Consider the following 17,896-nt stretch of genomic DNA (forward strand, 5'->3'; position numbering starts at 1 on the left):
GAGAGAGAGAGAGAGCGAGAGAGAGAGAGAGAGAGAGAGAGAGAATAGCATAATTTCCGGACGGCGCGATGCGCACGGGTGAAACAGAGGGGACCCGGGACCCACGGGAAAGGCAGGAGGGGACCCATAGGAAATAATCACAGCGTCGCCGTGACGCGCGCGCGCGGGTTACGCGCGTTCTCTCGCGAGCCGCGAATTCGCGAATTCGCGCTTATTGCCTCGGATCGGTGCAGCCGCGTTCGCCGAGTTTAATTTACGATCGGCTTATCCGGACGCCGCGTCCCGGAAGAAGCGTCGCCGACGCCGGGACATCTTAAATCATTCTCTGTCTCTGCCCGCGGAGCTTACGGTTCCGAAGTATGCGAAGGGAATTCTAAACTTCGCAACGCGTTACGGCGACCGTTGCGATTATGCTTTCCGTTGCTCGAATGTGGTGGAGGAGCTTCGTAGACTTCGCAGACGAGCATTTAAAAGCGGGGACCAGACGTTATAAATTATTAATTAATCGAACGATTTCGATGGGAAGAATGATCGACGAGAACGCGTTTATTGTTGAGGTTTTTTTAGGGTATTTAAGGTAAGGATAATATACTCGTAAACTGTAACGAAATTAATGATTAAAAAGTATCGACCTTTATCGTTTTGATTTTTTAAATAACGTTTTATAATGTATGGACAATTTTTGTTGGTGCCAGTGAACATTATCGACGAAGGAAATTCAATTTCGATGGCTCGTAATAATTGTCGATGAGAGGAATTTTGTTTCGATCGCTAATAACGGTTCCCAATGAGTACTGGACGTCTTAAAGACGTCCATTTTACGTCCTTTTTAGGTCTGAACGCCTTATTTCAGACGTTCAAAGGACGTCTTTAAGGCGTCCTAAAGACGTCTTTGAGCTATCTGGATTATCGACGAGGACAATTTATTTACTTATTTCTGCACATTAACAATAAATAATTATTAATAAGGAAAAGATTTCCTCGAAATCGGTGAACGCAAAGGAAAGTTTCAGGCATTTAACAAGTATTTAACAGGCATTTAGCGAAATTCAAGTCGTTTTGGACCAATTTTCGAAAAGTAACTCGCACGTACTCTTCGATCGTCGCCCAAAACGTTTAGAAATCGTAAAAGCTCGACGTTTACGAGACGACAGTTCTTAACAGACGACGCAGTCGAATAAAAGTGACTGCGCAAAGCTGAATGTGTTCTTAATTCTGTTGTAATCGTTTCGTAACAGCATGATCGCTTTAACATTAACTGCGATAATTTCTCGACTAATTACCAATTGCAACAACGCGAACAGAGCGATTGCGGTTTTTAGCCTGCTGTGCAGGGCCCATTCATTTGCCGCCGACAATTATCATCGACTCTTCTCTTGTTCGTCGGCGGTAACGAAGCTCTTGCCGTTCGTCCGGAAGGTTTGAACGAAGCCGAAAATCCTCCGCGTGTTTGAAATATAATAAATTGCACGCGTTAATCGCAACACGCGGAAGCTGCGCGGTGATTTCTTTCATTCTGCAATTATCGTATCGCGTTGAAAATAACGCGACGATGATTTTAACTTTTTTTTTTAATGTTTCCATTGTTCTGTATTCGACCTCCTCATTTTTACAAATTATTATATTATAAATTTATTATAATATATAATATATATAATATTATTATCTAATAATTATTATATAATAAATATTATATAATAATATATAATATTATTATAAATTATTATATTATTATATTATACAAATTATTATTAATATTTTCATTAATGAAAGAAATCATTATTTTTTAATTAATTGTCTAAAACGGTCATGTTTTCTATTGTTCGTCAGGTTTTGATAGAGCTCACGAAGGACTCGTTTTTAGGTTAGAATATCCTGCTGGAAATTCTATTATCTAATGAAACGGAGTGCTTGAACCGACGTCGCAGGAAAGACATTGCAGGTGAAAGAATTAGCGTGAGGTTTTTTTTCTTTCCAGAATTCCAGTCTTTATGGTTGACTAACAAAGGAAGTCTACGACGCGGATCAGTGCCCCTTGAATAACAGAGGCAGAGGATATACACGGTGGAGGATGACGAGCGTAACCAGACATCTCCAGAATTATTAGTAACAATGAAACGAGAGCTGTAAAGTAGCAATTAATTACTGATTTAGCCTTCATTTTGTCACTGATATAATTAGTAGGTTCGTTTAGTTTCACGTTATCGCGCCGAGGCTTCTAAGCACGTTAAAGACAGTGAAATCTGAGAGATAAACCATCGAGAAAAAATCGTTCGCCTCGAAAACAATTCGTAAATGTTGTTCAATTTTGCAACGTTCACAGAAAAATGCTCTCTCTCTTTTCTGTTTAAACAGAAATTAAGTTAGCAATAATTAATTAAGTTTATGTTCCTTGACAACTTTTCGACAATTTATAATATAATATAATACAATTTATAATAATAATACCTTCTATGCCTGGGCACAACTTTGTTTTGGGTCCTTTTTTCTAGTTTTTTTTCTGTAGACTAAGTATAGATTTTCTAGATTATTTTATAGATATTTATAGATATTTATAGATTCTTTATAGATTTTTAATTATGACAAAATCGAGTAGTTTTGCGCTTTAAAATGGCAGAAGGATTGGAAGAATTTAAAAAGAATTGAAATGAATTAAAAACTACTGTTTGCGACCTAATAATTCTATTATAATTCTAATAAATAATTCTAATAAGAATTAATAAATTCTAAACCTAAATAATTCTAATAAGAATTATTTTTAAAAAAAGGAAGAATTTTCTTTATTTTGTCATTTCGCTATTTCTCGGAGTTAACACGGACAATCTTTATTTTGCATAAAAATTCGCGGTCGAATTATTAACAATTCCACGCTTTCATCGCTTGCGAATGTAAATATAAAATTGCAAATCAGTTTCATAAACAGAATGTATTTCTATTTTTTAATAATAACAACGATCGGACAAGGACAAAACAAAATCTCGCCGGTACACGTCTATTATTTCAAAGCGAAACAATTTGAATGAAAATAGCAATTGTCGGCGCACACCGCGTCTTTCACGCGGATTCTAACAATTATGGTCGCCGGTGTCGATACAAAGCTGGCCGTCGCGTTCGCATGCACGCAACAGGGTTCGTTTCACTTGGAGCACGAAACCGGTAGTATACGAAATGAATCATCGATGCGTGTTCCGTGCGAAAGTGGCAGAAATGCATCGGCTCCTCCGGTGTCTTTGCACATGCACGTGCGCGGGGACCGCGCGCGAGCGGCGACGTCGTCGTCGTCCTAGGCGGCTATTGTTCCGAAGAATTCGCGCACGTGCGTGGGTGTGTCACGTATGCGCGAACGCCTTGGAATTCAATGCGAACGTAGGAGACGCGTGTGTTGCCGTCGATCAGGGAATCGTTCGACGGCCGATCGAGAGTGAAAATTCAGTTCGAGCCGGGAGCACGGTGGAAATCGCGATTGGAAACGCGCGGCGGACGCGACGATTTTGTTAGACAAAAATTGAAAAAACTGATCGTAACTGATCTTAAACTGTCGTAAAATTGTTGCTGATCGTTTATAGGAGTACCATACGACTCGGAAGCACTAAGTTTTCCTCTAAACAATCTCTTTGTTAGGGTAGCGCAGCAATTTCTCCCGGAAATGCCGAATTTCGGGTTGCCGTGAATTTCCCTGTGTTACTGCCACGCCTATGTAATTTATTGCGAGTGATGCGGCACGCGACGCATAATTCCCTGGAAACAACACAAATTGGTCGGTTTGGGCCTCCGAATTGCCCTCGAATCGTGTCACGTGGCCTCCGAATTGCCTTCGAATCGTGGCAAAAAGTTAGAAATAAAAATAAGTAAAGAGAAGAAAATAAGATGCCTGCTTTAATTGTTTACATATACATATCGCTCAAAATTCGAGTACTCGAAGTTCCGAATATATTATTCACTCTGAATAACAAAATAAATAAATTAATTGATCAATGTCAGACAGCTTCTGGTTTCAAGTTAAATTTATTCGTCTTTGTACAATTCGTTTACAGGAGTTTTTGGTGACTACACCCCTTCGAGACAAGGGTGATTCTTCGCAAAATACAGTGGCGAGGAGAGAGGGGGTGAATATGTATAAACTGACACCCTTTAAAGCGGTACAACTTTTTCAAAACCTTTTTGAAACTGGACAAAATGAACCAAATTGTTTTTAGAATATAGAATGCACCAGTCTACGATACAATGACTAAAATGCTTCTTTGGAACAACAACAAAGTATGAATTAATTAATTTTGTTTCATCCGAGCCTGTAACAAAAATTCACAAAATGCATTTTGTAGATTCGGATGACACTGATTTTTCCTGTATTTTCCAGAAGAAGAATCTCTTAGATAATAAAAGATAGACAGAAGATTCTGTCTAAAAATAACATACGAAACCGGGAATTCGCATAAATATTCGCATAAATATCTACCGACTCGGCTCGATTAATTTCCAGCATTCGACTCGGCTCCGAGAAAACCGAGGACAGTTCTTCGGTTCATGAAACAAACAAAAGAAAAGAAAAGAAACCATAAATTTATAATTCCCTAAGCCTACTATTAAATAAAAAAAACGTTATCGTTTATTACGGATACAGCTAGAAAGTGTTTGCGTGTATGTACAATTTTTCCGCTTATCATTGGCGCATGATCGAATCGTACGGGACCGAGCTCGGTGGTCCAGTGTTCTCAGATGGTCGTCGACGTCTCGCGAGTTTCGAAATGGAGGGCGATCTGTCGTAACTGAAACAAATGACACGATGGAAGCTGGTCCAACGGTAAATGAAACAGACGCGAGAACCAATTCTGTAACTGCAGCGTGGACAAATTTTCGTAATTGTTGTTCGTCTTCGAGACGTCTCATCTAAATAACACTCGACCTGCTTACCATACAGAATGCCCCAAAATGTCCCACAGTCCTCTCCGAGAAATAAGAGAATCTTGAGATCATTTCAAGCAACTTTTTCCTTTACGAAAATGCGATCCGCGGCTTCGTTCACGAGTTATCAACGAAAAACGCTGACCAATCCGAGTGCGAGCGCGGCGGACGCTCCGCCCTCGCGGCCAGTGCCTCGTCGCGCCGGCCATTCGGCGCAGCGGCGGTGGCAGCGAGGGTGGGGCGCCAGCCGCGCGCGACCTCTCATTAGTCAGCGTTTTTCGCTAATAACTCGCGAACGGAGCCGCGGATCGCATTTCCGCAAAGGAAAAAGTTGCTTCGAATCACCTCAGGAATCTCTCACTTCTCGTAGGTGCCATAATTTTGGGACACTCTGTAAGATAATCAGCTTGAATATACTGAATATACTTGAAGAACGTTCGCTTTGCGGACACGGAGGAACGGACCGACAGGGGTGGCCGAGCTTTCGCCGGCGACCCTGTCCGTGATTTGCACCGGCGGTTGCGTCGATGTCTACCCGGCAGCCATCACGTGGTATTCTCCAGGTACCTCTTCGCCTCGACGGACCCGTAACTGTGGGAATAGCGGCCGCTGTACGACGCCCGGGACCACGCGCCGGCCCTGTTCGAGTAACTGTTGCACGCGATCAGGGAATTCATGCCGCTGGGCCTGTCGATCGGTACGCCCTGGCCCCGTCCGCCGTGCCGCATGCTGCCGCTTCGCGATCGCTCGCTGTCTGTCAGCGGTATCCTCAACTCCTCCGCCGCGCCGATCTCCGTGTACTGTTTTCGTCTTTGCGTGCAGCTGCTCAGGAACGTCGCCGCCAACACACCCTGCGAAACGATGCACATTCTCGATTTTAAACGTTCCGAGCTTTTGGGACTTGTTACGTTACGCGTCGCGGAACGTCTCGTTTTTTCTTCTCGATGTTTGTGCAATGTTTTTTGAAAATTAAATAAGCTGAAAGTACGGTAAATTCTCTACAATTGTCCCTCAATTTTTAGGTGGAAGTGGACGATCTGGGAGAGGAGACTCGATTTGTATATTATATTATTTTATGTTATTTTATAGTATTATTATATTATTATTTTATATATTATTATTATATTATTATTATTATATTATTGTCATACATTATATACCATATTATTATCATTAGAACGACGTCTAGTTCGGGACGTTTCTAAGACGTTTTCAAGACGTCTTATTAAGCCAGCCTGTAAATTTAAACGAACGGCAGAGCTTTGCAAGAATAATAATAATACACAAACATACTACCATAAGCATAGCATATGATATTATTTAAATAAAAAATCTGCAGAATCGTTCGCAAAGTAAATTTCTCGTCGAAGTTAAATTGAAAAATTCTCGTCAAAGGATAACATGTAATAATAACGATTCGATAACGACTCCTCGAGCTGTGTAATTCCCAAACAGTAAGAGAGAGAAGAATAATCTCACCACTATCAGATGAAGCATCACGATGAACATGCTGGCGTTCCTGAAGCCAATATTGTCCATGAGGATTCCGGCCACGCTGGGCCCGATGAAAGCTCCAAGGGCGAAGGTGCTTGTCCACAGGCCGCTAATGAGACCGTACGTCTCGAGATTGTTCGGAAACCCGTAATCTCTGAACATTATTAACAAGTGTATCAGCGGATCGATTTCGTATCGCGTCGCATTCTCACGAGGAACTAAACGAATTTACGTTTGGCGCATTATCTTTGTTGTAAATTTAACGGCCGATTTTCGCCCTCGATTCTCCGCGTAATGTTGGATGTTCGAGTCTTCGAGCCCAGTCGAGACTTCGATTAGCTCGAATATCTCGAAATCCACGAATTTTATTATCGAACAATTATCGAATTGCCTTCAAAATTTAGGTGCGCATTCAGTATAGCTGCTTATGGCAACAGCTGGTGCTAGACCCAAAGCAAAATCTCCATTTTTCTACATTTTTGTCAGCTCCTAATATCGAAAAATTAGCAGGAAATCTTATTATAAATCGTAAAAAAATATTATAATAATTTATTCCATTATAATATATTATATTATAATAATATATATTATTATTATATTATTATATATTATAATATTATATAATTAATATATTATATCCATATATTAATATATTATAATAATTTATTCCAGGTTTAAAAAAGTTACTGTGTTTTACAAAAGGGTCCGAATATTAATGGAAGTCATTATTCGAGCTAATACATTGGCTTTCGAGTGTACTAGAATACCTAATCGTAGTGTTGCTTGTTCTCTTTTTTTTTTAATAATTTGTTAACTAAGTGCACACTTACATCGACGTTCTCATGGCATCCGTGAAGCTGGCAACCAGTTGCGCAGCCATGCCCAAACCGTGGATGACGAGACCCGTGATTGTTAACCAGATGATAGTTTGGCTCGGTATAAAGGGCGCTGGGCCCACCAAACAGAAACCTACGCACACTAGAATACACCCTGCCGCTGTAGCCACCTAAAAGTTCGGATTGATAAAAAGATAGCACACGCTAATTAGTGGTAATTATTATTATTAATTATAGTGTTAATTTCGCCCTCGCGAATATATAATACTATTGTAATATTAATATTAAGTATTATTGTAATATCAATATTATAAGTGTTATTATAATATTAATACTAATACTAAATATTATTATAATATTAATATTAATACTAAGTATTATTATAATATTAATATTAATACTAAGTATTATTATAATATTAATATTAATACTAAGTATTACTATAACATTAATATTAATACTAATACTAAGTATTACTATAATATTAATATTAATACTAAGTATTATAATAATATTAATATTAATATTAAGTATAATAAGAAACAAACGACGGTATAAAATATCCGTTTCCCTCCCCCTTTTTGTCAAAGTGAACTTTAACGACGAATTTGAGTGACATTTCGATAATTACTTTCGGATGGGAATGCTTGTCGCAAAGCCAACCCCACGCCGGAGCTGTAATGGCGTAAGTGCCGCCGTTAAGTACGAACATTAGACCCAAGATTACGGGACTCAATTCGAATTGCCTTAAATGCGGTTCCAGCGTGGCTTGCAGGAATCCTATGCTCATACTGGTCGCAATTATGGACGACGTGGCGACCAATACACCTGGGACCTTGAGAACCTTCGTCACCCCTAAAAACATCAATATTATATTATATTATATTATATTATCATGAGAAGGAGATCCTATTTTCTGCGATCTAGCAGTATTAATAAGACAATGATTTAATTATTTGGTATTAGTAAACTTTAATATTAATATCGTATATATTAGTATAAATATATTAGTATAGATATATATTATTATATATTAGTATAAATATATTAGTATCTAATATATATTAGTATTAATATTATTAAATTAGTATTATATTATATTATCTATACATATATAAATAACCTTGACATAACCAAACGATTAACAATTCGATTGCTTAAATCTTTAAACGTTTTCAACCGCGTTAACAACGGAGGTAAAGCAATTAACGCGAGAAATCACGATCGCAAGGGCAGCCGGTGGATCTGCAAAAGGGAGCAAAGTACGATTTTTATCGCCGTTCGCGAAGATATTTCACGATAGATCAAGACCGGTGAAGTATATTATCATTTAATAGATTAAATACATCGTACATGTAAAGAAGCGTAAGTGAATTTCGTCGAACTATACACACATTCGGTCGGTTATCGTAATTACACGCTTTCCAGCGGCTAATGGGCATCGTTACGAGATAACAGTGTACAGAACAATTCCGATCGAAGCTCAATAATTAGCAACATTCGAAACTCACCGCCGGTGGATTGCGTAGCCTCGCTGCTATTTGGATGCACCGGTAAAATGAAAATGGTCATTACGGCGGTCGTGAACAAGGCCGAGCCCAGGACAACGAACGGCGTCGTGTAGCCGCCGACCTATTTTGTCCAAAAATTTCCATCGATTAGCGAAGCGGAATGCGGCGACAAGGAAGAAAGGAAGGGGTGCAAGGGTCGCGACAGTCCCCGAATTTTGCAGGGAAAATCTCGTGCTTCGTAAACGAAGCAGACCGATCGATAATTAAATTAAATAATTATTTAAATTAAATAAAAATTGATTTCCGGCCGTTTTGATACCGGAATCGGAACCTGACCTGATCTATTTGTCGGTGTATCATTGGGTTACCTGATAGAGGGCGCCGCCCACCGTGGGCCCGACAATGAGGCCCAGCCCGAAAAATGTCTCGAGGCTCGCGAAGGTCGTGGCCACATTGTCCGGGAACTCTTTCGCGATAATGGCGAAGCTGGCCGTAAGGAAGGCCGCGTTGCCCATCGCCTCGACGATCCTAATTACAAACGAGAGAACTATGAAGGGATAATGGCCGTTGACCTTGTCCAGCAGACCGAAGAAGATCGCGCAAGTGCCCGTCGTCAGTATTCCGCCGTTGAACAGCAACTTCGGCCCGATGCGGTGCAACTGGAACCAACGAGAACAAATAAATTGGACGCGCGGTGGGTATTACTGCGGACGACCCGAATACTGTGGTGTTTTATAAGAGCGATAAAATGTGTAATCTTCTATAAATGAGTCTCGTTATTTTTTATATTTTTTTATGTATAAGCAGCTGTGAACGCTGAAAGGCATTTATATTTTGGTAATTAATAACAAATTATTCATTTCTGCGTTATTTTTAGATAAAGTAATTTCTATCTCTCTATTATATATTTATATTTTTTATTATATTATATTATGTATTTCTTTCTCTCTAATCTTCCCTACTAGCCACAGTATTTGGCGCACAGTTCTCTCTATGTGCGTGCATTACTGCGCTGTGTGGCGGCTAATTTCCTAACAATTTTTAATAAGAGATAGTATATACCGTCTGCCTTGAAAAGAAGATTCTACGACGTAGTAAAATTTTGACATTTAAGGAGAGATTACTGTACTATCGTCTTCCTCGGAGATTCTACAATAATCGTTCAGATTATATTTTGTAAGTGGTTTCTGTTTGCCAGACATTTATCAAACGGCAGCCCATGGTGTTATTTTATAGTGCTGTTAGTATATTAAATTACGATCGTTCGACCGCGTATATGCGATTGTTCGTTTAGATAAGAGTTTTATGTCGGCGCCGAAAGAATATAATCATAGTCGTACAGTATTTCGTCAGGGTAGGACGAAAACATTGCTGATAAAGCAATGTCTCGCTCGTCGCCTACGAGAAGGCAAATTATCGACGTTCGAGCGTGGATGAATCGTGCGAGCACATTCTCCAGGCGTTGCTGGCATAATTCGACGTCGTCGTTAGGGTCGATGTTCGTCTGAATTAGTATTTTATTTTATAACTTTCGCATGCCTCGGTTGAACAGTTAAATGCAACTGTGGCGCGTATTAAATAATAGTGTAGAAAGCTATAAAATTCGATCAATTTTGTATCCTACTGTCAATCTTTTTATACAATAGTTTAAATGTACAATAATTTAAATCTTTTAATTTTTTGTTGTTAGTTTGTAACATGTAATGTATCGCTAAATATAATGTAAATGCTTATCGAGAATATTATTTCAAGCGCAAATAAATATTTTCGGTTCTGTGGCAATGTATTTTAGTTATGTAGTAATTTATTATAAATTAATACGCGAGAGATAATTGATAATGTTACACTTACATACTGTCCATACACAGGACTGATAATGAAAACGACCAATTCGAAGATTCCAAAAACCAAACCATACTCCGAGGGAGATGCGCCTTTCTTCTCAGCCTGCAGACAAGAGAAAACAATGTTAAAACCTGTTAAGAAAATTGATGATGATCATTGACATTCTTGATTTTATTCTTCAAGATTTTTTATCATATTTTTGAAGGTATATAATATTTACATATTTCAATGGTTCAATGGTTTAATGGTTCAATGGTTCAATGGTTCAATGGTTCAATGGTTCAATGGTTCAATATTTCAATGTTTCAATATTTCAATGTTTCAATATTCAAATATTCCAATATTCCAATATTCCAACATTTCAATGTTTCAATGCTTCAATGTTTCAATATTTCAATGTTCAATATTTCAATATTCCAATATTCCAACATTCTAACATTCCAGCATTCCAACATTTCAATGTTTCAGTGTTCAATATTTCAATGTTTTAATGTTTCAATGTTTCAATATTTCAATGTTTTAATGTTTCAATGTTTCAATATTTCAATGTTTTAATGTTTCAATGTTCAAATACACACGTAATTCAATTGCCAAAAAATTGAACGAGTAAACGTCGTTTTAAACACACTGGGTCAAAGTGATCCGACGTTATATATCTGGTCGGACGTATATCAGTCGTCGATAATAAACGACGCTAAAAACTTTGACAAAATGAGACGAACTTTGAATCTTACGAGAACAAAATATTTTCGTCAAATTGGTCTCTCGACTTTGCTACAATTGTTACAGAGAACTGACGTAAAATCTATCGAACGTTGCTTTAACTTTGGTAAAAAAAAAAAAGAAGAAAAAAGAACGTTACGCCTCGTCGAACGTCGATCGACGCGATTAAGAAACCGCCAGCAGATATTTTTAGACGAAATTTGTTGTAGCACAAATTTCTTCGAGATTAAGAAATCTCTGTGGTCTGGCGCTTAATCGGATGTTTATGTTCTGTCTCCGCCGATTACGGTTCATTATAAGTAATTATGCGCGGTCTTGTCGGTATTAGACCATCGCATATTGCATTAAGTGTGCGTAACACATTGACGTGATAAAAACTGTCTGAATAAGACGCACACGTGTATCGTAGTTTATTATAATTTAGTTATGTGATAGTAATAGTATTATTAATTTAGTTGTGTGATTTTAATTTTCCTTGGGAACGTAACCGAGAAAAAAGAAATTAATCTTTCGCTTCTAATAAACAAACGACGCTTTTTCATATAAACTGGAAAATTAAAAAATTGTTCAGTTGAAGCTGGAAATAATAAATAACCAGCAATTGACTTCGCCGTATCGAGCAAAGGCCTGCAATGCGAGTTGATTGTTTATAACTTTCGCACAAGAGTAAAATGCGAGAAATGGAAATTCTCGAGTAGAATAATTATTTAAAAATTGTACCAAATAACTTGACGTCATTTGTTTATTAGACAAGTTTAAATATATATATAGACAATATAATATAATATAATATATGACAATATAATATAAATTATATATTTAGACAAGTTTACATATATATTACAAAAATCACAATTGGTTGGAATGATTAAACAAAATTAAAAAATGATGCCTTTTGCTCTTATCAATCTTTAATTGTGAAATCTTTGTAATTACTTCTGTAGTCTTTGAGGATTTCGGTCCCTAAAAAAGGGGGTGGTAACTTCCCCATTGATGGTGCCATTATCTAAAATCATTAATTCATCTAATTAATGTCCAACAAGCCAATAATTCCATTTCAATAAGCCACCGTGTACATATTTTCCATTTTTAGCGAACTTCAATTTGTTAGGAAACGATCGACGCGAGTTGCATCAGGCATCTGAATAAGTATCATGGCGGCTTGATGCAACCGCTGCCAATGTTCGGAAAGCTCGATTATGATCGTTCTATCATCGTTCTAGTATTAATAATACAATTAATTACACAGAAGAAAAATTTGCATGCAATGTCAACGAAACTATTAACTGTACTTCTTTAATTATTTACTGCTGTTTCATTTTGTATTTCATATACGCAGCTCGCGTAGAAAATTTTGCAAATGTGAACGCTGCACGATAATCCGAGACAACGTTAACGGTGAATCGTTTTCAGTTTCGCCGTCGCCGATTACAGCTAACATTTCAATTTGTTCGAATAAACAGTCCACATTGTTCGTTATCAACGACGATTTCTCGAACGAACGTTGACCTTTACACGATTGGCAATTTAGATAAATATTCCCTTATGCTCTTCCAATGTACGTTACATCTTCTTTTTCACTGGCGTGCGCGAGTGTTCACTTCTTTCGGGAAACTCGTGTCGAGAAGAATATGAAATAGTATAAGCGAGTTATTTGGCTGCGTATTATGGCTGTATATATTATAATATACTATAATATATACTGGATATATTATAAAATATATTATAATATATACTGCATATATTATGAAATATATTATAATATACACTGCATATATTATGAAATATATTGTAATATATTATAATATACACTGCATATATTATGAAATATATTGTAATATATTATAATATACACTGCATATATTATGAAATATATTGTAATATATTATAATATACACTGCATATATTATAAAATATATTATAATATATACCGCATATATTATAAAATATACTATAATATATGTATATTATAATATATTTGCCACTAGTTGCTAAGACATTATCCAAGTCAATTAGGCAACAACGCCAAATTCTCCCTAATTTCCCTTCGGCTTCTAACAAAATTGTCCACAAAAATGGACAATTTGGGAAGAGGAGACACGATTATTCGAGCCTTGCGTCACGTTTTTACAATCGTGGACAATCGTCGACTATAAAAACGAACCACGAGGCTCGAACGAATCGTATTCCGAAGGAAAATTCGGGAGAATTCCTTCGCTCGCGCGAGCGAAACGATCGAAATCGTGGTCGCGGAGACGACGCTATGTTATCGACTATATTTCACCAGATAAGTGTCCGCTGTATTTGTAAAATCGGTTTTAGCTACGAGAGTTGATTAAGATTGCCACATTGCAACTCTCTGCTCTGTTTTCACAGCATACGACGTCGAACTGTTCGAGATGCTTCGTTAAAATTCATTGCCCGGACAGCAATTTCTCCGCAATTCGCGCACAGATTGCGCGCGAAAATGGACAATTCGGGGACAGGAGGCACGATTATTCGAGCCTTGCTGCTCGCTTTTATGGTTACCGATTGTCAACAACTATAAACAATAATAATAATATAATGATAATAAGTATATTATCATACGATAATATTATAATATTATAATATAGTAATATAATATATAATATATAATAATATAATAATATAACAATATAATATTAATAGCAATAATATAATCGTATCTGCTCTCCCCAAAACGTCCACTTTGGTGGGCAATCTGAGCGCGAATTAGGGAGAAATTACCGCGATCAGCGATCGGATGAATTTCGACGAACATTCGCAACATAATCGAACGCAATTGCGTCGGCTTTTTGCGACCGATCGGCGCTCGTTGCTTTTTACTCGCGCCGCCGTCTCTTAAAACGCGAAATTCTGCCGAAACGTGTTTACGTTTAGAAAACGATTTCTCAACGGAATGTTACGCACGAAAGTACATACATACATATACGTACGTGCTCGTTATTATATCGCGGTCGAGTATAGTTTGTTTACATATGGACCGTTTAATTATTCAGTCGATAACGGGGCATCCAAGAGACACATAACAAAATAATAAACGTTAAGATTGCGCCTCCGCCATGTATGCATACATGTACATACATGTATATGTATCCAACGAGACTATATTTCGTTGTCACAAGACCCCGCGCCGGGCACCGCACGTACCCGTACTTCTTAATGAACCACGCGAACTGATAACTCGGACTGCAACGTCCATATTTAACTCCCTAGACAGGCCGCGGGCGATAAGCAAACGGTTTAAATGAGAAACTTTTTTCCGCTTGTTTTTACCACTTTCCATTCACGCATTTTTCTCCGCCGCCGTCCAAGCGACCGGTGATCCAGGCTCTGGACGCGTATTTAGGCAGCTGGCGATAATTGCTCGGTAATTAGTTCGCTTGCGAACTAATTACTTATTATATACACTTATATTTTATTTTTATTTAATTTATTTTTTATTATATATAAATATACTTATTATTATATACTATATTACTCTATCAAATTCGAAGTCACGTTCGCGCCGTCCCGATGGATCCGCGATCGAGCGATCCGCGAAATCTGCGCGAATAGCCGGCTTCGAGTTTTCTCGCGTCGAGCGCCGGAAATTGGGTCGAAAAATGTCCCCCAAAAAAATCCGAGCGATTCAATTAACGAAACCGAAGAGCGCTGTTCCAATTCCTCCGCGTTCTACGCGTCGCTTTCGCGAATACGAGAAACGTTCGAACGTCCAGCAATCGTCCGGCGATTCGAATGTACCTCGTTTCCGCGGATCGATCGACCTATTATTGGACGGCTGAAACGATTCTACTCGGAGGCGAGATAAACACGCGTGCGGAATAATCGAATCGCGGTGTCGTGCCTACCAAGAGATAAACGGGTAAACACTGCCAGCTCGTGACCTTAGTCGCAATTTAAAGGTATTGTCAAAGTTCACGCAGTCGCCGCCGCCGCCGCCGCCGCCGCAGAAGACAGAACTCGTTAATAATAATAACGGGAGAGAGAGAGATTAAACGAACAAGTTTGCGATCGCAAGGATGAACGTTGGCGACGGAATCTCGCATGTTTGCACTTTCGGAATATGCAGATTTGCCCGCTGAATAGACTATTTGGGAAGGGGAGGCACGATTGTTCGAGCATTGCGGCTCGTTTTTACGATTATCGATTGTCGACGACTATAAATAATAATATTATAGTAATATAGCAATAATATAATATACAATATATAATAATATGATAATAATATAACATACGATATATAAAAATAATAACAATAATAATAATAATAATATAATCGTATCTCCTCTTCCGAAATTGTCCATTTTTGTTCACAAATTAAAGGAAAATTGGGGAGAATTGCGCCGAGTTCGAGGCACCGAGGCCGGTTCGCGTAAATTTAAGCGCAACGTGTAAATTTAAGCGTACCATGTAAATTCGAGCGTAGCAGTGCCTTGTAAATTTAAGCGTACCGCTTAAATCCGAGCGCAGCAGTGCCTCGTAAATTTAAGCGTACCGCGCAAATTCTAACGCAACAGCGCCCCGTAAATTTAAGCGTACCGCGTAAATAGGAGCGTACCAATGCCTCGTAAATTGAACCGTGCACCGGCCTGAATCGACTCACCTCCTGGGGGTAGAACGGCGCCTGCAGCGACACGCAAATAGCGTTCGCGAAGTCGGCGAGGCTGATGACGATCAGCGTGAGCCATTGCCTCTTGGTGAATTGAGCCATCATGGTCCCGACGATCGGCCAAGAGCACTAATTGCTCCCGTCACTGGTCTCTCTACAGCAAGCAACCCTCTCTCTGGTATCCAGCCGCCGCCGCGCAGATCCGCCAACGAACAAAGGCTTACGGTCCGGCCTGTGGTGTTGCCCGCCGCCGCGTTACATCCGGATCCGACTGGCGTCGGACCTCTTCTTCTTGTTCGCCTGCTCCTCCCGGCCCACTTTATCACGCACTGCGCCCTATCGTGAAGAACGTACGGCACCGAGAAGCGTGCACACCACCGCGTCCCCCGATACGCCGCGCGACGACTCTTCTTCGGCTCCGACGCGCGTCTCGGCTCCGTAAGATCTGACATAAGCCGAGTAAAGTCGCCCGGCTCTACGGGCCGAAGGGACACGGCCGCGAAAGAGGGAAAGAGACCGCGCGACCGCCGGGGTCGGAGGTCGGCCAAGATATACAGTTCTCTACCACGGTTCTAATTCATTATCGGACAATGTTGCGCGATTCTTCCGACGCGACTCGTCTCGTCTCTCGTTTCGTCGAATTTGGCTACAAACTATAACAGGGGACAACACCTAATTATGTGTACATATGCTTCGACTTCGGCAACGAGCTAATTGAGCGCGTCGATCGGTTTATTAACCGCGGTTTATCCGGAACACGGTTGAGCGATCGATTTTTGAACTTTCAGCGACGTATTTAATTTGGTTTGATGGGCTTTTGACACGAGTTTACTCGTCGTCGCTTGATTCTTGCGTCAAGGCTTAAATTCAATTATTTCAATTTGTTTTGGCACGACGAGTATACTCGTCCAATTCAATTATTTCAATTTACCTCTCTGCAAGCGACTGTACATCTTTTTTCTGTAATATATAGCTGCTTCGTTTTTCTTTTCTTTTTTTTGTATATCTGTACCTCTTTTTCTTCCGTTTTTTCCCCTGATAATCTTATGATCTCCGCACCGTTATCTGCCGTGAACTGTTTTTCTATCGCTGGAAAAGTGCTTCTGCTAGATTGAATTATATGTAATATGATACTATATATATTATATGATACTATATAATATTATATGATATATATGATATTATTATTATAATATATATTATATATTTTTATTTATATTATTATTATATTATTATTTATATTTTATTTATATTATTATTTATTATAATATATATTATTATTATATATATGATATTATATGATACTATAATGATACTAAATTCGGGGCAGATACGACGAGATGGAAAGTATAACCTATAAATCTCGTGGATGACTTCTGCAAGCATTGTTCAACGTTCTTGATTTAGCTGCAATAAATTCCTAGACTTGCTGTAGGGCGTAATCGCATAATCGCGCTAAGAATACGGTAAATTTTCCCTGATTGTCCATTTTCGTGCAGAATCTGAGCGCAAATTAGGGAGAATTTGCTGTAAATGTTAACGATTTAGAAATTGTAAAGACGCGCGTTGAATTTATTATTTTACTCAAGCGTCGAGTGTTCAAAGTTTTAAATAGCTGTCCTATTTATTTTTCGATCATTATACTATCATTATAATATCAATATTCCCTAAAGCTCTACATAATGCTTAGAACTTAATCAAATTAAAAAGAACATTTCATTGCCCAGAAAACCATCTTAAAACAATACAAATCATTTCGTCCACTTCTGAACAAGTTATTCTGTAACAAAGGGTGTCCGAATATTAACGCGAGCCGTCGAAATCTCGTTGACCCACTGTTGATCCGTCATTGTTTGGCCGAATAGTCACAGCTCGGTAAATAAAACCGAGAGGGAAATATTATCTGGAAAAACCCCTAAGCTCGGCGTTTCACAAATTATCTCGGAGCTCAA

At 38.7% G+C, this 17,896-nt stretch overlaps 1 protein-coding gene across 1 annotated transcript; it reads right to left on the bottom strand.

Annotated features, from left to right (window-relative positions):
• Nucleotides 1–3,986: 3,986 nt before the first annotated feature.
• Nucleotides 3,987–16,391, bottom strand: LOC117224560 (MFS-type transporter SLC18B1). The gene is made up of 8 exons (XM_076526762.1): nucleotides 15,939–16,391; nucleotides 10,595–10,690; nucleotides 9,112–9,402; nucleotides 8,744–8,864; nucleotides 7,864–8,087; nucleotides 7,227–7,402; nucleotides 6,382–6,550; nucleotides 3,987–5,753 (listed from the first exon to the last, which is right to left on the bottom strand). Exons 1-8 carry the CDS (start codon nucleotides 16,047–16,049, stop codon nucleotides 5,448–5,450), a joined length of 1,494 nt encoding a protein of 497 aa, XP_076382877.1. The 5' UTR covers nucleotides 16,050–16,391; the 3' UTR covers nucleotides 3,987–5,447.
• Between the last annotated feature and the right edge of the window lie 1,505 nt (nucleotides 16,392–17,896).

The sequence above is a fragment of the Megalopta genalis genome, chromosome 16 (assembly GCF_051020955.1).
Source record: "Megalopta genalis isolate 19385.01 chromosome 16, iyMegGena1_principal, whole genome shotgun sequence".
Taxonomy (NCBI): domain Eukaryota; kingdom Metazoa; phylum Arthropoda; class Insecta; order Hymenoptera; family Halictidae; genus Megalopta; species Megalopta genalis.